Genomic DNA, 22813 nt, shown 5'->3' with positions numbered 1-22813 from the left:
GGTCATTTTGCATGGGCTGGCCCAGGAGTTCCTCTGCAGCTTGTATTTCTCCCTTCACATTCCAAATAATCAAAATCCTACCATTTATTGAGGAAATCAGACCTGAGTGCTCACTGGAAGGACAGATCCTGAAGATAAGGCTCCAATACTTTGGCCACCTCATGAGAAGGGAAGACTCCTTGGAAAAGACCCTGATGTTGGGAAAGATTGAGGGCACAAGGAGAAGGGGACAACAGAGGATGAGATGGTTGGACAGTGTTCTCGAAGCTACCAGCCTGAGTTTGACCAAACTGCGGGAGGCAGTGGAAGACAGGAGTGCCTGGCATGCTCTGGTCCATGGGGTCACAAAGAGTCGGACACGACTAAACAACAACAAACCATTTATTAATGTCTAGGATTTAGGAGGGGTCCCCCCCCAATCTATTACATTATTATCTGTTCGTATAAAGGTAAAGGGACCCCTGACCATTAGGTCGTTGTGGACAACTCTGGGGTTGCGGCGCTCATGTCGCTTTATTGGCCGAGGGAGCCGGCGTACAGCTTCCGGGTCATGTGGCCAGCATGACTAAGCCGCTTCTGGCGAACCAGAGCAGCGCATGGAAACACCGTTTACCTTCCCGCTGGTGTGGTACCTATTTATGTACTTGCATTTTGACGTGCTTTCGAACTGCTAGGTTGGCAGGAATCTGTTCATATAGCCCACCCTTAATCAAATGGTCCCAGGACACATTGATAGTTGCACTTAATCCTGAAACCTAAAGGGGGAAAATATTTTGCTCCTTTTACTTATGCCTATAATACAGTCTGCTCCTATTTTCTATGATCACTTCTTAGTTTTAAGGGCAAGCCCAGACTCAAATAGTGACGATGAACTGCATCCGTTGACTTCCTCGCCCCAGAAAAGAAGTCCACACTTCGTTTGTTCTTTTCACCAAAACTTGCTGGAGCTGATTTTGTGATGACCCTTCTCGTATGGAGCAAAGAGATCACACATTTCTGGTTTCAGCTTCACTCCGGGAACCGTGAAGATGGACTGTGCTATGAAGGAAACAAAGAAGCCAAGTATCAGTTACAGGGGAGCAATAGAGGGGAGCCTGCACTGGGTCAAATCTGTCCTTGATGGTGACCCACATTGCTTGTCTTGAAAGAAAACGGCTCCTATGTGATGATGCTTGACACAGGAGTAAGCTTATTCCTGGGTGAACTTCCCCAGATTTCGTGGAGAGCCTCTATACCAGTGCAAGTGGGACGGATAACCCATTGCTCTCCAAATATTGGGACTCCAACTCCCATCAGCTTCGGCCAATATAGCCAATGGTCAGAGATGATGGGAGCTTGAGTCCCACAACATCTGTAGGTTCTCAACCACTCTTCTAGTGGAATCTATCATTTTAATAACATTTGTGATAACTTTTTTTTAAAACCCAGTAGCTATGCTATGTCGAAGCCTTTGCAAACCAGCAACTCTCCAGATATTTTGGACTACAACTCCTATCTGCTGTGGGAGCTGGGACTGGTGGGAGTTATACTCCAAAGTATCTGGGAAACACCAGGTTAATGAAGGGAGTCAGGCAATCTGCTCCAGAAATTCATTCACAGACTGAAACATGCCATAGGGACCAGCAGCAAACTATTCCTGGACTCCTTCCCAAAGTAATTTTAACACGAAACCACCACTGGAAACTACAACCGTGGAAAGAAACATGTTCACTCTGCACTTCTAGTAGTAAACCGGCAATCAGTTGTTTTACTGGCAAAAAGTCACACATCCCCATTATTTAACAAGCAAGCAATGGGGTAGCTTTGCACGTTACAAGAAGTGTCAAAGAGCCAACATCCCAGTGACTAATGTAATCTTGAGGTTGTGTGTGTGCGCATCTTCCTCCCTGTGAGATGTGCAAGATCTGATTGTGGGCACAGATTATACATGTTCCCTGATCCTACATGAGCCTGGAAGCACACAAAGTGGATGAGTCAGTTGCTTGTTATCGCTGCACAGCAGGGAATGGTTCCTGAGCCATTATCCTTGGCTCCAGTTAGCCAGTTGCTTATCAGACTAAACTGATGGGGTTCCCCCCCCCCCCCCCGACAAGTCTTCCAGGTCACCTCTTTTGATGGCTTTTTTGATGGGATGCTGGGGGATTAAAAAAACAACAGCTAGTCACACCTAGACTTTGTCTGACCATCAGCCTTGGCTTGGCACTCCATCTCTCTCTCAGACCATACATTGCAGCCTGGATGCCTAACCTGTCCCAATTATGAACTGTTTTCCATTCCCTAGTCTCTTTCTTTTGGCTTAAGGGCTGGGAGACATCCTTGTCTGAAATCCTGGAGACTTGTTCCAAGTCACTGTAGACAATATTGAGCCCAATGCAATGGGCTATAGGTCTGACTCAGTACAAGGTAGCCTTCCTATGTTCTTCCTGTGTGTGTGTCAAGCAAAGCCTGTCCTCCAACACCTTGCCACCGGTCCCAGTTCCCCCCAGCATCTGCTGCCTGAGATGGGTGCCTCAATCTGCCCAATGATAGAGCCGGCCCTCCTTATCCCGGACACTTGTGCTTTTACTGTGCAGCACTTCGGGCAATATGTGAAGTTGTCCAGCATTTCTACATTTCAGTCCCAGTAATCCTCCCAGGGAGGAGGATGGCGCTGTGGGTTAAACCACAGAGCCTAGGACTTGCCGATCAGAAGGTTGGCAGTTCGAATCCCTGCGACAGGGTGAGCTCCCGTTGTTCGATCCCAGTTCCTGCCAACCTAGCAGTTCAAAAGCACGTCAAAGTGCAAGTAGATAAATAGGCGGGAAGGTAAATGGCGTTTCCGTGCGCTGCTCTGGTTCGCCAGAAGCGGCTTAGTCATGCTGGCCACATGACCCAGAAGCTGTACGCCGGCTCCCTCGGCCAGTAAAGCGAGATGAATGCTGCAACCCCAGAGTCGGTCACGACTGGACCTAATGGTCAGGGGTCCCTTTACCTTTACCTTTAATCCTCCCAGGAAAAAAACAACCCAATTCTTTTATAGTTACAGTGGTACCTCGGGTTACATATGCTTCAGGTTACAGACTCCACTAACCCAGAAATAGTACCTTGGGTTAAGAACTTTGCTTCAGGGTGAGAACAGAAATCGTGCTCCGGCGGCACGGCGGCAGCAGGAGGCCCCATTAGCTAAAGTGGTGCTTCAGGTTAAGTACAGTTTCAGGTTAAGAACAGACCTCCCGAACTTATTAAGTACTTAACCCGACGTACCACTGTACTTTGTTTTTTTAAAAAAATGTAAAGAGGAAGAAACGTGCGTTAGTATTTTCCTAATATCATAATAAAAAGAAGCCCAGAAACTTCCACAAGTTTCCCTTTTCCATCTGGAGGGTGTGTGGAGTGAAGCTAGGATTCTCTAGCACAGCTTCCTGCCCTCATAGGGTTCTTATCTGGAAATTCTCTTTTTTTTAAATGCCAGGAGCCCCAGAAAAGAAATAATTTGGCATAACAGTAGTGGGAATGCAGCCTGCTAATCAAAAGGATTCAAATCTTCCTATGTGCTGCCAAGCTCTCTTCTTCCCACCCAGTGGAGGGCGGGAGGGAAGGGGAGAGAGAGAAAGAGGGGGAGAGAGAAAAGAAGAGAGACAAAAAGACAGAGCAAACCAAGAGCATGGTGGTTCCCTTCTTCAGCAATCTTAACAAATGCAAACGCTTCCACTCCACTGACTCCTCATTAACTTACCGAATCTGACAGTCTAATTATCGCAGCTGCTTTGCGCTTAGAATAAATAAATATGAAAGTGGATGTTTAAAGAAAAACGAGAAGGGAAAGTGCCGTCATCCAGGCAGTCAATAGAGAGAGATAGTTTGTTTTAAATTTTTATATCCGTACGTATTTAGAGCATTTGGGGGGGAAAGACAGTGCCATAGTTATCTTTCAGACTAATTGAGTTCCTCACTTGGTGGATGATTGCTTGTTGTTGTCACCATCCCCAGCTTTAACTTTTAAACTTTTGTTCCCTGTGAAACCTGCATCTCTATTTTGCTCCTCTCTCCTCTGAGATTGTGGGCGGCAGCAAGGTTCAGCTCTTCCTAGCTCCCACAGCATCCCTGGCTGCAAAGCAATCCAGCCAGCAAAATGCAGCGGTGGCACATTGCAGAGCACAGTTACTCTTTAAATTATTTCTGTCTTGGGGAGGGGGGCGCAAGTATAGTGGGAGGGGGGGGACAACAAACACAATCTATGTAGTCCTTTGAGCCTTTTTCAACTTTCCTTTTCTACAGCTTAGCTACTTTGGAGGCGGTAATTTGAGGAAGAGGACCAGTTTGGGGGGCGGGAGTGGAATTTCTGTGCCCTTCCTCCTCACACTGTTTTTTCTGCTGGAAATCCCCTCCCCCCCAGATGCTTCTACTTCCACTACAAAAATATATATCAACAGTATGAGTAGCTTGGGAAGGGGATTCTTAGGTTGTGTAAAAAATACCACTTAAGTCTGGCTCCGGCACACTCCCACTGGTGGTGTTTAAAGCTAAGTACAGTGGTACCTCGGGTTAAGAACTTAATTTGTTCCGGAGGTCCATTCTTAACCTGAAACTGTTCTTAACCTGAGGTACCACTGTTCTTAACCTGAGGGGCCTCCCGCTGCCGCCGTGCGATTTCTGTTCTCATCCTGAAGCAAAGTTCTTAACCTGAGGTACTATTTCTGGGTTAGCGGAGTCTGTAACCTGAAGCGTCTGTAACCTGAAGTGTCTGTAACCCGAGGTACCACTGTACACAAGATGTTAAACACAAATCTACAGGTATTCCTGTAGCTCAGTGGTCCCCAGTTAGGTAAGTACTGCAGACCCTCTGCTTTTCAAAAGCCAAGCAATGGAACCCCTACATCATCATCATCATCATCATCATCATCATCATCATCATTATAGATTTTGTTGATTTACAAAAGTGTGTGCAATGTCTCTCTCTCGTATTTTTTCCCCATGTAACATTTTTACAAATCAGTTTCATTTGTTGAGACATTAGGAAGAAAAGGGGGAAAGAGGTGGAGGGCAGGGAGATGGGTGGGGGTCGGGTGGCGATGTTTTTATTTTACTTACTATATGTAGGGTTTGGTGTCAGCGTTGCTTGTGCAGCTTCTTTGCTGTTCACTTGTGTTCCTTTGGTGGTGAGAGAGGTTGGGGTTGGCCTAGGGTGTGGTTAGTCATCTGTGGTTGGCTGTGGTGATCTTTGTTTTCGTGTGTGAGTGAGGTGGGTGGGTGTTTTGGATCAGGTTAGCCATATTGATTTGTATGCTGTTGGTGGATTTTTGTCATTGTCTTGTTGGGCTGTGTATCTGATAAAGGGGAGCCATACCGGGGTGAAGGTGTCTTCTTCTATTTGTCCCCGTGTCAGTTTCAGTTTATTGGTTAGTTTTTCTAGTAGGGCTGTTTCCCATACTATTTGGTACCATTGGTCCATGCTTACTCCTGACAGGTCTCTCGGAACCCCTACTTTTGAAAATGTTGACATGTATGTGGTGAGGTTTTTGTTATGCGAATGGTGCCACCATACCCTCCAACATGTCCCAACACAAAACAAGGGCATGCGTCTTCCGGGCTGCGCTCCCACATGACTCACATGACCTGCGCAAGAGCACAGCACCCCAAAACATGTATTTTTCAGTGCCACAATATTGTGCATTTTGGGGCACCGTGCTCCACCCCCCCCAAAAAAAATGGGATGTCCTCGACAGTTGATGGGTATGTGACATGGGTTACGCAGATCTCCTGGGGTCCACGGACCACCAATTGGGATCTTCTGCTGCAGCTTCTTGAAAAATACTCCTGTTTGATGTGCTTTCCCTCAAACCAGTTTCCATCCAGTTCAGCTGAAGTTGTATGTTTCAGGCAGCCACTGATCATGCGCAGATGTTAGAAGAAGAGAAGAAGAGTTTGGATTTGATATCCCGCTTTATCACTGCCCGAAGGAGTCTCAAAGCGGCTAACATTCTCCTTTCCCTTCCTCCCCCACAACAAACACTCTGTGAGGTGAGTGGGGCTGAGAGACTTCAGAGTAGTGTGACTAGCCCAAGGTCACCCAGCAGCTGCATGTGGAGGAGCGGGGAAGCGAACCCGGTTCACCAGATTACAAGTCTACCGCTCTTAACCACTTCACCACATGCCCAGTGGGGAGAACCCATTTCATTTCTTCCTCAAGTGTGAAGTCCTGTCAACAACTGACAGGACTTGAGACTCTCTCACCTACTTGCCTGGCACATGCCTGTTGTAATCTTATTTATTATTTAGTTTGTTTAGAGCATTTGTACCCCACTCTTCAACCAAGAAGGTTACCAGAGTGGCTTACTTACATGCAGTCAATAAAAACAAGACAGTCCCTGCCTACAGGGTGACAAACTAAAAAACGCAACACACAAGGGGAAAGGGACAAGGAAATCAAACTCTGGTACCAATCCTTAAACAGCTGTTCTCATAAATCCAGGACATACCACAGAAGAGAAATCCAGTGTGTAAATTAACTTGCACATTATCGTTGTAGTGAATTTTTTAAAAAATCAGTTATATAACATACCACTGACTTAAGTTTCATTTGTGAAAATTTCCAAAGTCTGCATTCACTCTCGCTGAAACTTTACAATCGATAGATCAGATTAGTCCTTTTTAGGGCCCCACAGCTATGAAAGGTTTGAAGCTTGCTCAAAAGTGATCGCACCAAGTGAACAGACGGACAGCTCCCTGTGCTGTTGGCGCACAAGGGGAGGTGTGCTTGTTTGCACACTGACATAGATCAAAATGGATGAGAGAGGGGTCAGGGAGGCATGTTTGCTCCTTTAGCAAGTGCCCAAGCCACTTTAGGGAGGAATTGTCTCTCTTGGGGGATGCGGGTGGCGCTGTGGGTTAAACCATAGAGCCTAGGACTTGCCGATCAAAAGGTCGGTGGTTCGAATCCCCACGACGGGGTGAGTTCCCGTTGCTCGGTCCCTGTTCCTGCCAACCTAGCTGTTCAAAAGCACATCAAAGCGCAAGTAGATAAATAGGTACCACTCTGGCGGGAAGGTAAACGGCATTTCCGTGCGCTGCTCTCGTTCTCCAGAAGCGACTTAGTCATGCTGGCTACATGACCCGGAAGCTGCATGCTGGCTCCCTCAGCCAATAAAGCGAGATGAGCGCCGCAACCCTAACAATCTCTATCTGCTCCCAGCCAACATCCCTCACCAGCCCTGTTCTGAACTCCTTAAATGTTTTTGCCTGACTGAAATAATAGAATTCCAGTATACCTGAAGGAGCGTGTCCACTCCCATCATTCAGCCTGGACACTGAGGTCCAGCTCCGAGGGCCTTCTGGCGGTTCCCTCATTGTGAGAAGTGAGGTTACAAGGAACCAGGAAGAGGGCCTTCTCGGTAGCGGCACCCACCCTGTGGAATGCCCTCCCATCCGATGTCAAGGAAATAAGCAACTACAGTGATACCTCAGGTTACATACGCTTCAGGTTACATATGCTTCAGGTTACAGACTCCGCTAACCCAGAAATAGTACCTCGGGTTAAGAACGTTGCTTCAGGATGAGAACAGAAATCGTGTTTCAGCAGCTCGGCGGCAGCAGGAGCAGCAGGAGGCCCCATTAACTAAAGTGGTGATTCAGGTTAAGAACAGTTTCAGGTTAAGGACGGACCTCTGGAACAAATTAAGTACTTAACCTGAGGTACCACTGTGCCTGACTTTTAGAAGACATCTGAAGGCAGCCCTGTTTAGAGAAGTACTTAATGTTTGATGTTTTATTGTGTTTTTAATATTATGTTGGGAGCCGACCAGCGTGGCTGGGGAAACCCAGGCAGATGGGCAGGGTATAAATAATAAAATTATTATTAATATTAATAATAAAAATTGTAGAGTTGGAAGGGACCACGATAATTATCTAGCCCAGCTCTCTGCAATGTAGGAATCTTTCACCTAACGTGGGGTTCAAACCCACGTCCCTGAGATTAAGAGTCTCGCGCTCTACCAATTGAGCTATTCCTCAGGGGTAATATGCTCTTGGACACTGATAATGCTTCTTGCTTGCCCAGGTGAAGGATAGAAAGGGCTGGGCGTGCATATAGAAACTAGATAAAGTTCACATTTGTTGCTTTGCCCACTTTTGCCTGTGACCTTGCCCACCATTGGCATGTGACTCTGAGTAGGTTACTTAAAAGAAGAAGAGTTTGGATTTGATATCCCACTTTATCACAACCCGAAGGAGTCTCAAAGCGGCTAACCATCTCCTTTCCCTTCCTCCCCCACAACAAACACTCTGTGAGGTGAGTGGGGCTGAGAGACTTCAGAGAAGTGTGACTAGCCCAAGGTCACCCAGAAGCTGCATGTGGAGGAGCGGGGAAGCGAACCCGGTTCACCAGATTATGAGTCCACCGCTCTTAACCACTACACCACGCTGGCTCTCCAGGGAATACTGCTCCCCACCTGTGACATAGTAAGCACTCTGTCCTAACTACCAATGACATGAAGCAGGGATGACAGCACTCAGTGGTCGGTGACCAGGATCCACACAGTGGTGTTAAAAACAATACATTTGGAATGCTCGCCACAGAAAGGCCAATCTGCATTGGAAGTGGAAAATTAGGTGGGGGTGGCGCTGTGGGTTACACCACAGAGCCTAGAACTTGCCGATCAGAAGGTCGGTAGTTCGAATCCCCGCGACAGGGTGAGCTCCCGTTGCTCAGTCCCTGCTCCTGCCAACCTAGCAGTTCGAAAGCACGTCAATGTGCAAGTAGATAAATAGGTACCGCTCCAGCGGAAAGGTAAATGGTGTTTCCGTGTGCTGCTCTGGTTTGCCAGAAGTGGCTTAGTCATGCTGGCCACATGACCTGGAAGCTGTACGCCGGCTCCCTTGGCCAATAAAGCGAGATGAGCTCCGCAACCCCAGAGTCGGCCACGACTGGACATAATGGTCAGGGTTCCCTTTACCCTTTACCGTTTACCAACCACAGCTCCAAAATCATTATATCGGTGGCAGGGATAGGAGTGCGGATCTCACGAATGAAATTCAAAGCACTTTTCTGCAAGTTAACGCTGCAATTGCCCCAAAGAGTAAGAGGATTCTTAAGTATGCAATATCAACAGCTCTAGCTCACAGCCACAATTTACTGTTTTCCCTGGTCTTTACTTAAAGAAATCACACATCAAAGTCAGCTACTCTGGTGAACAGACTACTTGGGGTCAGCTTAAATTCCGACAGGGAGTGGAATTAATTATGGTTCCAAGAACTATTCAAGAAGGGATAGAAGGGACCCTTGTTATCACTAAACTATTGTGCACCAGCACCAATATGGTCTGGCAATACAAGACTGGAGTTACCAAATGGAATTAACTTTCCCAGGGTTCATATATTTCCATTAATATGTATGGGAAAGCGCAGCAACCTTGCCTTATAGACCTGGGTTGCACATCATGCTAAACCATGGTGTACTGAGCTAACACTTATGAAATGCTAAACCACGATGTATTATTATTTATTGAATTTATGTACCGCCCTATACTCAGCGGTCTCAGGGCAGTTCAGAGAAAAGATCAGCATAAAAACCACAATATATATATAATCAAAATCAAAACAACAACCCAATAACGTGGCTAAACCATGGTGTATTAAACTATTGTTTATTAAACTGTGGCTTAGTGTTATGTGTGAAGCCTGCCCAGCAGTTTAACTATAGTTTGCTTGCTGCCAAAAAAACCCCCCTCAATTTGTAGCCATTGTTTACTGTTGGTTTACAAACCGTGGTTTTCTTTAACTGCCTTTGGTTCCAACTCTATGTGCCCAGCAGTGTGCATGCCGCCCAATGTGTTTTGTATCTGTACCGTTGGATCTGTACTTTGCTTAGCAGCTGTTAGAATTTAGCCTTCAGTGGGCCAATCTATATATGGAAGTCATTTTCCCACAAACGTAGTTATTTTAATTATTTTTAACTTGCCTCTTCAGCCAAGAAGGGCTCCCCGAGTGGCTTACAGGCAAACTGGAATTTATGGGTGAAAAGCGTGGTGACTGGTATAGTCTGAGGGTGATTTGTGGGCGATGTAGATTAAACAGCTAGAAACACGCAGTAAACTTCAGTATGAACAAGCCACCATCCCTGGAGATGCCAAAACCTTAAGAGATGTTCAGTGCAATCTTTATACAAATATACTCAGAAGTAAGCCCCACCATAGTTGAGTTTGGGCTTACTCTGTGTATAGGATTGCAGCCCCAGTGGTTCTATGAACACCAGATACAAGTTGCATGCTGAGTGCCTACTGATTTTATTAGTCACGGATTATACTAATAGTACAGTCGTACCTTGGAAGTTGAACGGAATCCGTTCCGGAAGTCCGTTTGACTTCCAAAACGTTTGGAAACCAAGGCACAGCTTCCGATTGGCTGCAGGAAGCTCCTGCAGCCAATCGGAACCTGCGGAACATGCATTGGGCGTTCGGGTTCCAAAGAACATTCACAAACTGGAACACTCACTTTGGTGTTCAAGAGCCAAAACATTCGACTTGCAAGGCGTTTGACTTCCAAGGTACGACTGTATTGCAATTAGTAGCAGCCTCTTGACTGAATTCTACGATTGTGGGCTATTTGTTGAAGTCAACTTTTTCCAATCATTTTTAATTTGTTGGACTTATTGATTGTCAGATGAAGTTTACTTTTCTACAGGAATATATATATGCATCCCTCGTCACGTTTAGGACATAGCTACTCAAAGCAGTAGGTCGCCGATCAGAAAGTCGGCGGTTCGAATCCCCGCGACGGGGTGAGCTCCCGTTGCTTGGCCCCTGCTCCTGCCAACCTAGCAGTTCAAAAGCATGTCAAAGTGCAAGTAGATAAATAGGTACCACTCCGGCGGGAAGGTAAACGGTGTTTCCGTGTGCTGCTCTGGTTTGCCAGAAGCGGCTTAGTCATGCTGGCCACATGACCCGGAAGCTGTACGCAGGCTCCCTTGGCCAATAAAGCAAGATGGTCAGGGGTCCCTTTACCTTTACTCGAAGCAATGGCCAGCGAGAAGTCACGAGATTCTCCCTCTCAGCAGCAGAGCAGCAGCCACAATCGCTTGGGACAAGTGGCTGCTCACCCTCTTCCCTGAGCTCGGTAGCAGCGGCACTGGCAGGGGAAATTGGGACATTTCGGGATCAAATCAGAAGCTGGGATGGCTTTCGTAATTCCGGGACTGTCCCTGGAAAATCGGGACACTTGGAACGTATGCATTTGTAGCTCCACCCAGTGGCGTAGCGTGGGGGGTGCAGGGGGGGCCGGCCGCACCGGGCGCAACATCTGGGCGTTAGGGTTAGGGGGCACAAATCCACAGGTTAGGGGGCGCAAATTACTTGCCTTGCCCCGGGTGCTGACAACCCACGCTACGCCACTGGCTCCACCTGCTTCTGCTATTGACCCTGCCCAACAAGAAGTTTGGCCAGAGGAGAATGTGTCCCTTCCGTTTGAAAAAGGTTTCCCACCCGTGTTACAAGGGGACAAGAAGCCCCCCACCCTTCCTGCAAACCTCCCTCCCGCCTCCTTTTTGCTGAACCGAAGCAAAGCAGCCTCCTCTGCCGGCAGTTCGCAATCCGACACAGTTAATATCTGATCCTTCGCATTCTTTTCAATAATCGTTAAAAATCTTGCTATTCTTGTCATCATCAAAACTCTTTTTTCAAATAAAAAAGCAATCTTTGCATTGTTCATTTATCTCCCTCCCACCCACCTAGTCACTCCCTGTGGCAATTTACAGGAAAGAGTGGTCCCTGCTATAACAATTTCATAACAATGTGGGGGGGGGGAGGGGATCTCTCTTTTGTATCCTTTCAGATGAAGATAACAAGCTGATTCTTTTACCCACTGCCACTTCAAATTTGTACTTGAGCATACGAAAGCTAATCACCAGCATCCCCTAGACTAGGCTACAGCCAGAACACAATCTTGTATGCACTCAGAATGCTAAATTTTATATAATTCAATTCAATTAGCTGCAGTGACCCTGGAACCCAAATGTCTTGCTTGATTGTGAAAGTACAGACAGATGTTTGTCAGGAGTTTTTTTGTTGTTGTTTTTTTGAAATCACATTGCTGTCGTTGGGTGATATCCAATATTAGCTATATTCTGAGTAGACCCACGGAAATCAATCGGCTTCAGTAACTTCAGCCGTTTATTTTATTGGTTATGACTAGCATTAGTAAAGGTAAAGGGACTCCTGACCATTAGGTCCAGTCGTGGCCGACTCTGGCGTTGTGGCGCTCATCTTGCTTTATTGGCCGAGGGAGCCGGCGTACAGCTTCCAGGTCATGTGGCCAGCATGACTAAGCCGCTTCTGGCGAACCACAGCAGTGCACAGAAACGCCATTTAGCTTCCCGCCGGAGCGGTACCTATTTATCTACTTGCACTTTGACGTGCTTTCAAACTGCTAGGTTGGCAGGAGCAGGTGTGGGTTGTCGCAGCAGCCTCACTCAACTTGTCGTGGTGGGTGGGCTTGCATGTTCCTATGATAATACGACAGCAACAATCGCAGATAACAATGGCTCTCAAAGTGAACCATTCACAGTGGGATCAGGTGTTAATCAGGGTTGCGTTATCACCCCAACTCTATTCATTCTTTTCGGCAGCCCTCCAGGGGCCCCTCCCCAGCGAAAGGCGACAAGAAGCAAAATTTTTGAATTTCCAGTCCATAGTCTCAAATTTGACTCCTACCATTGACTCCTAGAATTTCACTTTTATCGTTTTGATCGCCATCTTTGTTTGGTCCATAGTCCTCAGGCTCATGAGGAAATCTCTCGTCTGAAGGTCTCCGTCCCTCCCAAGGCCCAGGAGGTCCATGGTTTGGACCTCTGCTATCTCCCTCATTGAATTCTCTGGGGTGGGCCTGGACCACCTCGTCTCCACTTCTTTTCTTGGGGTGGGCCTCCCCATCCCTCAAATTCATGTAAGCGATGGCCAAATCGCTTGTCTGGATGGAAGTCTTCACGAAATTCAGTCACCATGGAACTCTGGATGAGGTCCCCTTCTGTCTGGCACACCCCTATTTTCTCTACCATCACTCCAGTCTTGGCCACCTCGGAAGGGGTCCCTCTCAGGGCCATGATCAAGACCACCAAGGGAGCCTAGGACTCCTCTGCCTCCATTAACGTGATAACTGACAGCAGTAGGACTACCTCAGAGCGAATTAAAGCTGGACCTCACAGACGGGGACGCAATATTCTTTGCGTACGAAAACAACTCTTGACAGGCTTTTCCCGTCTTGTTATTGGGCCCGGGTTGTGGGTGGGTTGGCGGGTGGGAAATAAATGATTTTGACTTTGGAGGCATGTCGCAGGCTGAGTAGACGCCGCCAAAGACCATGAGATTCATGGGCGGAATTAAACAAAGTCGTTGCATGCACAGAACAAGGTCCACATGTGCGATGAGACTCCCCCCGCCTCCTCTCTCTCTGCCCCCCCTCTCTGTGGGTGTGTATAGAGCACACAGCCGCTCTATACCCAACCAGCCGCAGAGCACAAATCTACTTTGACACTTTTAGAAAATTGAAAAGATGGAATCTCGTAGGAGCCTGCCTTTGCCGGGGGATGGGGAGGACGAGGAGGAGGAGGAGGGGAGGACTCTCAGCAGGGTGGGGGGGGGAGTTGACTTTTCTTTATACATATAGGTTTTTTTCCATGCAGAGTTTAAATTATGCCTGATAAAAGGAGTTTCGTGGATGTTTCAGTTCTTTCAAACCCTCCTGGCTTCCTCCCAATTAAATGAGGTTTGTCAAAGCCACAGGGCTCTGCCGCTGCCTGAGAGGCAGACAAGCACTTCCTGCAGTGACATCTCAAATCCCCGAGGGAGGAGATGAAAGTGCCCGTGCCAAAAGACAGGAAAAGAAGGAGAGAGAGAGAATGTGTGTGTGTGTGTGTGTGTGTGTGTGTGTGTGTGGAGGGGAGAGGTGTGTGGGGGGGAGAGCAAAGAGACAGAAACGCAGGAGGGAAAAAGGTGGGGAGGGAAAGAGGGAGGCAACAGATTGGCGAAGACAACATGTCACTCCTGGAGACAAGATGGATCAATTCCATATGAGGAATGCATTTCCCAGTCCCCTGGGTTGGTATATTGGGAGTGTTTCTTACAATGGGTGATATTTCACCCCAATTGCAGCCCGTGGGGCCTTGGTGGGTTGGGGGCAAGCCCATGATGTCATCATGGCAACCCAATGTGTTGGGAAGCCAACCAGAGTCTTTCAGGCAGAAATCGTTGCAGTTTGCGATCCAGCAAGCTCGTATTCTCAAGTGAATTCGCTACGATTGCAATGATGATAATAGGTGGTACCCAATGCTAGTCATGGGGATGCAGGTGGTGCTGTGGGTTAAACACCAGCAAATGGAGTCCTCCACCAAGGTGTCTCGCCCAGAGCAGCAGAGGCATGTGCCAGGGAGCGCATGGACGGGAAGGGGGCTCCTAGCTACTCTGAGCCGGAGTGGAAAGGAGTGTTTTTTGTGCCCCTCCCCCTGGGCCTTTCGTCCTTGGCAGAGGCCAACCTGAGCAACCCCTAGGTTAAGGTTACCAGACGTCCCTGTTTCCTGGGGACAGTCCCCGGATTTACGAATCAGTCCCCATACAAAATCCACTGAAGTTGAAAAGTGTCCCTGGATTCGTTGAAAAAAATCTGGTAACCTTATAGGTGTGTCCCTGAATGGAGGATGGCTTTAAACACAAAGTCAATGTCTGCAAAAGCCTTAGAAAGTAGACATCTTCCTGACAAAAAAGCTTCCCAGAAAGTGCCGAGGGCCTTCTGGTGGTTCCCTCGCTGCGGGAAGCCAAGTTACAGGGAACCAGGCAGAGGGCCTTCTCGGTAGTGGCGCCTGCCCTGTGGAACACCCTCCCACCAGATGTCAAAGAGAACAACAACTACTTTTAGAAGACATCTGAAGGCAGCCCTGTTTAGGGAAGCTTTTAATGTTCAATGTACAGTGGTACCTCGGGTTAAGTACTTAATTCGTTCTGGAGGTCCGTTCTTAACCTGAAACTGTTCTTAACCTGAAGCACTACTTTAGCTAATGGGGCCTCCAGCTGCCACTGAGCCGCTGGAGCACGATTTCTGTTCTCATCCTGAAGCAAAGTTCTTAACCTGAAGTACTATTTATGGGTTAGCGGAGTCTGTAACCTGAAGCGTATGTAACCTGAAGAGTATGTAACCCGAGGTATCACTGTATTACAGTTTTTTAATATTTTGTTGGAAACCGCCCAGAGTGGCTGGAGAAGCCCAGCCAGATGGGCGGGGTATAAATAATAAATTGTTGTTGTTGTTGTTGTTGTTGTTGTTGTTGTTATTATTATTATCCCATGCGCAGGGAGATTTATCTTAGCCCTGGATACTTTTTGGTGCCTCCCCCAGCTTGGTGCTGAACTTGTGGCTGAACTCAGTGGTCATGGATGCTAGGAGTTGTAGTCCGTGTTTTTTTTCTTCATCTGGAGTGAAGGTAGGCACCATTGCAGGCCAGCGGTCTCTCCCCCCCCCCCCCCCCCGCGCTTCTTGCCTTTATGAACTGAGAAGCCCAAAATGAACATTTCAAGTCAAAACGGAAGCTGGCCAGTATGTGCGAGTCTACTTTTTTTTTAGATCTATGGCTCCACCTAGCTCCTAGCCATGACTGGTCAAGCCACAGGGCAGAGCCAATTCTTATTTCCTTTTCCTCAGTCCATCTCCCATGTAGTGGCAGCGAGCTTTAAGCTGTCCAGTCAGGCCTCTACCGCTGCATACAAAGGGCCCTATAAGCTGCCCTAGCCATCTGCCTGAATCTAGGAGAATGAGTGTGGTAGGGCACATTTATTTGACCTGTACCAAAACCAGGGGCAACCCCCAAACCAGCTAGGGAGACAGTTTGCTGTAGTTTTCCGCACTTCCGTGGGTGGTGATGGTGGCTGTTGTCAAACTGGCATCTGTTGAAGGCTGCCCGAGCAGCCCGGTGACTTACTTTAACAACGTTACGGTGAATTCCGGCACCTACCATATTTTTCGCTCTATAAGACGCACCAGACCACAAGACGCACCTAGATTTTGGAGGAGGAAAACAAGAAAAAAAATATTCTGAATCTCAGTAGCCAGAACAGCAAGAGGGATCACTGCGTAGTGAAAGCAGCAATCCCTCTTTCTGTTCTGGCTTCTGGGATAGCTGCGCAGCCTGCATTCGCTCCATAAGATGCACACACATTTCCCCTTACCTTTTAGGAGGGAAAAAGTGAGTCTTATAGAGCAAAAAATACAGTATTTTTCTTGCGAGAAAAGCACTGGTTGTGGTTCAACAACATCTGAAGGGCACCTTCTTGAGGCAGTTAGAATATAGAATGACATACCATCAGAAAGCTGGTGCAGCTGAGAAGGTAAAGAGTTGAAAAAAGGATGGAGACATGCTTTCTGTGCTGAGATCCTGTCCCGTGGACAAAGTTTTAGCATTCTCGTTGCCAGGTCTTCAGCTTCGGATTCTCTGCCCAGCCTAAAAAAACAGAGAGAAATAACCAACACCAAAACAAGACCTTGAGCCATAGGTTTAGCCGCAGGAGAGACTCTGCCAACCTGGTGCCCACAAGATGTTTTCCACTACTACTTCCACCAGCCCCAGACATCATGTCTGTGTCAGCTGAAGAAAGCTGTAGTTCAAGGTATCAGTTTGAGGAAGGCTATCATAGGGGGATCTTTCATGAGGTAAAGGGACCCCTGACTTTATTGGCCGAGGGAGCCGGTGTTTGTCCGCAAACAGCTTCTGGGTCATGTGGCCAGCATGACTAAGCCGCTTCTGGAGAACCAGAGCAGCGCACGGAAACGCCGTTTACCTTCCCGCCGGAGTGGTACCTATTTATCTACTTGCACTTTGACGTGCTTTCGAACTGCTAGGTTGGCAGGAGCTGGGACCAAGCAACGGGAGCTCACCCCGTCACGGGGATTCAAACTGCCAACCTTCTGATCGGCCAGTCCTAGGCTCTGTGGTTTAACCCACAGCGCCACCCGCGTCCCAGCACCTTAAACGCAAGTATGTAGACACGCATAAAAGCATTTAAAGTGGAGAAGGCACCCAGTTCATGAGAAGATCAGAAAATATTCCTCTATGCCACAGGAGAGGCAAGGATCCTAACTGCTAAAACCTGGGAAAAAAGAAACTGCCAACCAAAAAGGAATGGCAAGACAAACTGTTAGAGTATGTTGAACTGGCTAGATTAACAGAGGCAATTAGAGATCACACTAGACAAGAGTTTCAAAAAGCATGGGGGAAATGCAGAGAATACTTCACAAAACAGTGCCCTAAAATACATACCTGGACTTGTTTTGATTAATGTCTGCAGGAGACTTTGTGGATATTTAAGTTATAGTTAGAAAAATCTTAATAATTATTCATAAAGGAAACAGTTTATAAGAAGTAAATAAGGAGGCCAGATACAGGATAAAGGAAGTCTTTTATTTGTTTGTATTGTTGTATGTTATGCTTATTGTATGTTATGTTCACGTTTAATGAGGGTGGATTTGTGTATTGGGGGGTGGGGGTTTATGTTACGTTGTAAATAAAATTCCAATAAAAAATTATTAAAAAAAAAAGAGAGATCCCAAACTGAGGCATATTCCCAGGGCAGGTGGGGCGAAGAGTTACCGACAGAGAACTAAAAAGTGGTGGCGTTGTTGTTGTTAAAATTTGTACACTGTCCTATACCTGCAGGTCTCAGGGTGGTTCACAAGATAAAAACACAAAATACGTAAAATAAAAACGAAAACAACCCAATAACCCTCCCTCCCAACACATTTTAAAGGGGCATTGGATGTCAATCAACCAAAGGCCTGGTTTAAGAGGAACATTTTTTTTTGCCTGGTGCCAAAAGGCATCCGAATGCCCCAGGGGAGAGCATTCCACAATTCTCAAAGTGGTTTAACAGTCAATGCCTCTTCCCAGCAGACTCTGAGAATCGTAGCACTGCATGATGCTGCTTTGAATGTATAGGACAGATGACACCTCAGTATAAGGCATTCCTATCTGCACTCCGTTGCAGTTCTGGTAGAATCCGGCCCTCAGTTCTATGCGCGTAAATGGCTCCCGCTTCTTCTCGCCCCCCGCTACCTCCCCTCTCCTCAAAAGGCGTTGGCAGCTGACATGAGATATTCACGCTCCGAGCCCAGTTCGTTTTATGGGTATGTTTTGGTTGGGGCTCCAGGCTGAGAATGAAAGTGAGCAGATCCCAGCGGCGTGATGTCATTTGGAAGGGAAATGCCCAGCCAGGGAGGGTGTGAGGAGAGACTCAGCAGCCGGGGCTCTAACAGGCCACCTGACGCTCTGAATAAGCAAGCAAATTAAATGCTATAAAACGCAGGGCACTGTTTTTGTTTGCTTGGTGGCGTTTTCTTCTTCTTCTTCTGTTTTGCTTCCTACACTCTAAACTGTCATGTTTCCCAGGAGTCAGCCCCTTGGCATTGAAGTCCCCCTCGCCCGCCCAGACATAGCTGTGGGGAGTAGAGAGGGGAACCGCACAACTTTGTGACATGAAAGTGATTTACATCGGACCATTGGTCTGCCTAGCTCTGTCCACACGGAATGGCAGTGGCTCAACAGGGTTTCAGCTACGAAGTCAGAGCGCTTATATAAGAAAACGTTCTGATGTCAGATCTATGGAGCATCTGAAGAACATTCTTTCCGTATGATGAAGTGATTAACGGGGCGGATAAAAACACCCCACTCCCCTTTTAATGCCATAATGACACAACAAAGTTTCCATGCTTAACTTTTCTGGCAAAGTTAATGGAACATGTCACAAATTTCACAGGTTTGCCCCTCCACTCCTCCCCGCGCCAAAAACCCCAACCCAGGGTGACTTTGCTCCCTTATAAGCCTCCCCAGGGAAGCTTTGGCTCGGTTTTGGTAGTCAGATAAATGCCTCCACTCTCTTGCAGGACTATTTGGAGTTGCATGTACTTGTGTGTTGGCCACGCAAGGAGCAAGGAAGCTGTTTCAGGAATATCCTTTTCAGTTAAAGGGCACCAACTGATTTAATATAAGTGGTTGTCTCTATCTACAAACCCTTACTAGTATGTGTCCTCACTTTGGTGTAGAGATTTAACTTGGGGTATTAAGTATTCAGTCTGCCACCTCATATTCAACAATCATTCAACTCCCCTAAAGGTAAAGGGATCCCTGACCATCAGGTCCAGTCGCAGACGACTCTGGGGTTGCGGCACTCATCTCGCTTTATTGGCCGAGGGAGCCGGCGTACAGCTTCCGGGTCATGTGGCCAGCATGGCTAAGCCGCTTCTGGCGAACCAGAGCAGCGCACGGAAACGCCGTTTACCTTCCCGCCGGAGCAGTACCTATTTATCTACTTGCACTTTGATGTGCTTTCAAACTGCTAGGTTGGCAGGAGCAGGGACCAAGCAACGGGAGCTCACCCTGTCACGGGGATTTGAACCACCGACCTTCGGATCGGCAAGTCCTAGGCTCTGTGGTTTAACCCACAGTGCCACCCGCGTCCTTCAACTCCCCTACCCCCTGGTTATTGTGCCTTTCCTACCTCATCATTTCCCCCCAATGATGTAATCAATTTCCTAAGTTCAGCATTTGACTCAAAGCAAAACAAGTTGTTTGTCACCCAGTTATTAAGGAGAGATCGGATAACCTATCACTACCCTCGTTGGTCTTTACCTTCTGAGTACTCAATATAGTCTATTCTTACCAGAACATTATACTTTTTGGTCTGGGTCTTCATTGACATTGACTCAATGCCTGGTTCATAACCAGAAATTTAGTAAAAGAATTGTGTGCAGCTTGGAAAGAATCCTGGCTGTTCAATCCAATGTATACATTTATTCTTAGGTTTGGGGTGAGTGGGGACAATGTTGGACTGGACCCAAGTATGACCATGGCAATTTCCAGCCAAAATTTAATGGTAACAAAAGCAATATGCATTGCATTAGTCTGCTATTGGTCCTTCCCATGCATTTAAATCCTTTGCTTGCAAAGTAGTGATTTTGCTTCACAATGGATGGAGGAGGGGGGGAAAAGTTTCTCTGGAAATGAGTCTAAAGCATTCTCCAGCAGTTAGGTCCCTAACTTGGAATAAATTTGGAGAAGATGTGAAATGTATTGACCCATTTATATACCTTTAACTGTCATAATTCTGTGGCTGATTTGCTAACACACAATTCTTCAAATTTCTCTATCTATACCTTCGCCCAAAGGGACGTGGGTGGCGCTGTGGGTTAAACCACCGAGCCTAGGACTTGCCGATCAGAAGGTCAGCGGTTCGAATCCCCATGACGGTGTGAGCTCCCGTTGCTCAGTCCCTGCTCCTGCCAACCTAGCAGTTTGAAAGCACGTCAAAGTGCATGTAGATAAATAGGTACCACTCTGGCGGGAAGGTAAACGGCGTTTCCGTGCGCTGCTCTGGTTCGCCAGAAGCGGCTTAGTCATGCTGGCCGGAAGCTGTCTGCGAACAAACGCCGGCTCCCTCAGCCAATAAAGCGAGATGAGCGCCGCAACCCCAGAGTCGGTCACTACTGGACCTAATTGTCAGGGGTCCCTTTACCTTTACCTTACATACTTGTGCAAAATGTAGAAACATGTGGGGGGTGTAAATCAAGGCTGGCTCCGCTCTTCAACTGTCCAACAAACATGGGTGAAAGTTCGTCGGTGGGCATGAAAAAAAGGCAAACATCCCTGGACTTGAGCAGCCGCTGGCCAAGCAGCATTGTCCCAATGCACATGGTTGAAGGAAGTTCCCATGTCCAGACACACAGCCTGGAACCTAGGAAGTTGCCTTGCTATGAGTCAGTCCGTTGGCCCATCTACTTGAGGTTCGTCCACACTGACTGGCAGGATTTTGTGCAGACGTTTTGTTTGCATATTGTCAACAAACGGGTGGCGCTGTGGGTTAAACCACCGAGCCTAGGACTTGCCGATCAGAAGGTCGGCGGTTCGAATCCCCCATGACGGGGTGAGCTCCCGTTGCTTGGTCCCTGCTCCTGCCAACCTAGCAGTTCGAAAGCACATCAAAGTGCAAGTAGATAAATAGGTACCGCTCTGGCGGGAAGGTAAACAGCGTTTCCGTGCACTGCTCTGGTTCGCCAGAAGCGGCTTAGTCATGCTGGCCACATGACCCGGAAGCTATACGCCGGCTCCCTCGGCCAATAAAGCAAGATGAGCGCTGCAACCCCAGAGTCAGTTACAACTGGACCTAATGGTCAGGGGTCCCTTTACCTTTTTTATTGTCAATACTAATATATATATATATTGCTGAGCCTGCACTAAAGATACCAGGAACTTGGGCCCTTCTCAAATGCAGTTATCCCTACTTCAGAGTAGGCATGGAGGGGCCTTAGCCTTTCATTCGGAGCTCAGGAAGAACCCAGCTCATCACAGAGACCCCGTCTAATAGCAGTTATCACGGAATTGTAGAGTTGGAAGGGAACTTGAGGGTCATCCCAACCCATCTGCAATGCAGGAATTGCTGACCCCAACCCCTCAAGATGTGTGTACCGTATATTTTGCTCTATAAGACGCACCAGACCACAAGACGCACCTAGTTTTTGGAGGAGGAAAACAAGAAAAAAAATATTCTGAATCTCAGAAGCCAGACCAGCAAGAGGGATCGCTGCGCAGTGAAAGCAGGAATCCCTCTTGCTGTTCTGGCTTCTGGGATAGCTGCGCAGCCTGCATTCGCTCCATAAGACGCACACACATTTCCCCTTACTTTTTAGGAGGGAAAAAGTAGTCTTATAGAGCAAAAAATACGGTATTTAGTAAGCATTAGGCAAGCTGGTAAATATCTCAGTCTGGGTTTTTACAGAGTGAATACCATAAGCCCAGACACCTCTTGCTTCATACTGATGACTTGTCGTGAAATGGTTCACTTGCGGCTGCTTAGGTAGTTCATGCAAATAGCCCAATAATGATGCCTTTTTCTTGGAATCTGCTGCTTCCACAGACTACTTTGGAGTTGCCTTATTCTGACTCCAAGTCTGGAGTTAAAAGCTTGCATATAAAAACAAACAGACCCTAAGGGAAAGCATGATAACGCTGTCATAGGTAGTTTACCTGTCACAGATCATTCCGAGCCTCCGAGGGTTGCTGGCGAAGAACCTCTCTGGAAAGTTAATATGCAATCACCAGATTAAACAAAACCCAAGGAAACAGTCCAAACCATGCACTTAGCTTTTCAAATCCTGCTATAAAATTTGTTGTTGGTGTATTTATAAAGCTACATTGCTTCTATAAAGCATGAGTACTGGTATAAAGCGATTCTGTAGAGCTCTTTACCCATTTGCTAAAGAATATAGGCACCAACGCTTGAATTTTCTTTTTTTCTTTCTTTAAGAATACAGATTCTGCAACCAGGACTCCCAAATTCCGCAACTGAAACAGGGTATGTGGGTACAAGTGACTGGGTTGGGATTGCTGAAATAGTGGAAGGCAGACAGGGAGATGTAACAGGAACCATGAAAACCAGCTGATATCTATATGTGACCATCTGTTTTCTCACATGACCTGCTACAACTATACAGGGAGGCACAAAATCCGCAATCTGTCACTGCCTTGCAGTGTCTCATTGAAGAGATACAACTTTTCCTAGATTAAAATAGGCAGGAGTCTTAAACCCTCTCTTTTTCTTGGCCATTGCCCTGTCCTCTCTTCTGAATAACTGGAGTCTCACCCACCCCCTTACCCTTTTGGCACTGCGCCTGTGGACTAGATATACCACTCAGAGATTTTAAAAATACTTCACAGGCTTGTTGAGCTCCCTGGGAGAAAAATATGGCATATAAATGCACAATAAGTAAATAATCAGTAATAAAATACAGTAATATTAAGTGTTTTTGTATACCA

General features: G+C 47.1%; 1 protein-coding gene across 1 annotated transcript in view; it reads right to left on the bottom strand.

Annotated features, from left to right (window-relative positions):
• Positions 1 to 360: 360 nt before the first annotated feature.
• The window catches only part of CDK15 (cyclin dependent kinase 15), a 58297-nt gene continuing 35844 nt past the window's right edge, over positions 361 to 22813 (bottom strand). Inside the window, 3 exon segments of the mRNA XM_083403613.1 lie at positions 361 to 1038; positions 16314 to 16453; positions 22025 to 22073. Of these exon segments, the coding sequence (XP_083259739.1) occupies positions 929 to 1038; positions 16314 to 16453; positions 22025 to 22073 (299 nt within the window). The 3' untranslated portion in view covers positions 361 to 928.

Source organism: Podarcis tiliguerta (assembly GCF_965153285.1).
Source record: "Podarcis tiliguerta genome assembly, chromosome: 1".
Taxonomy (NCBI): Eukaryota; Metazoa; Chordata; class Lepidosauria; order Squamata; family Lacertidae; genus Podarcis; species Podarcis tiliguerta.
The sequence above is the reverse complement of the archived record's forward strand: the minus strand, read 5'-3'. Positions and strand labels throughout refer to the sequence as shown.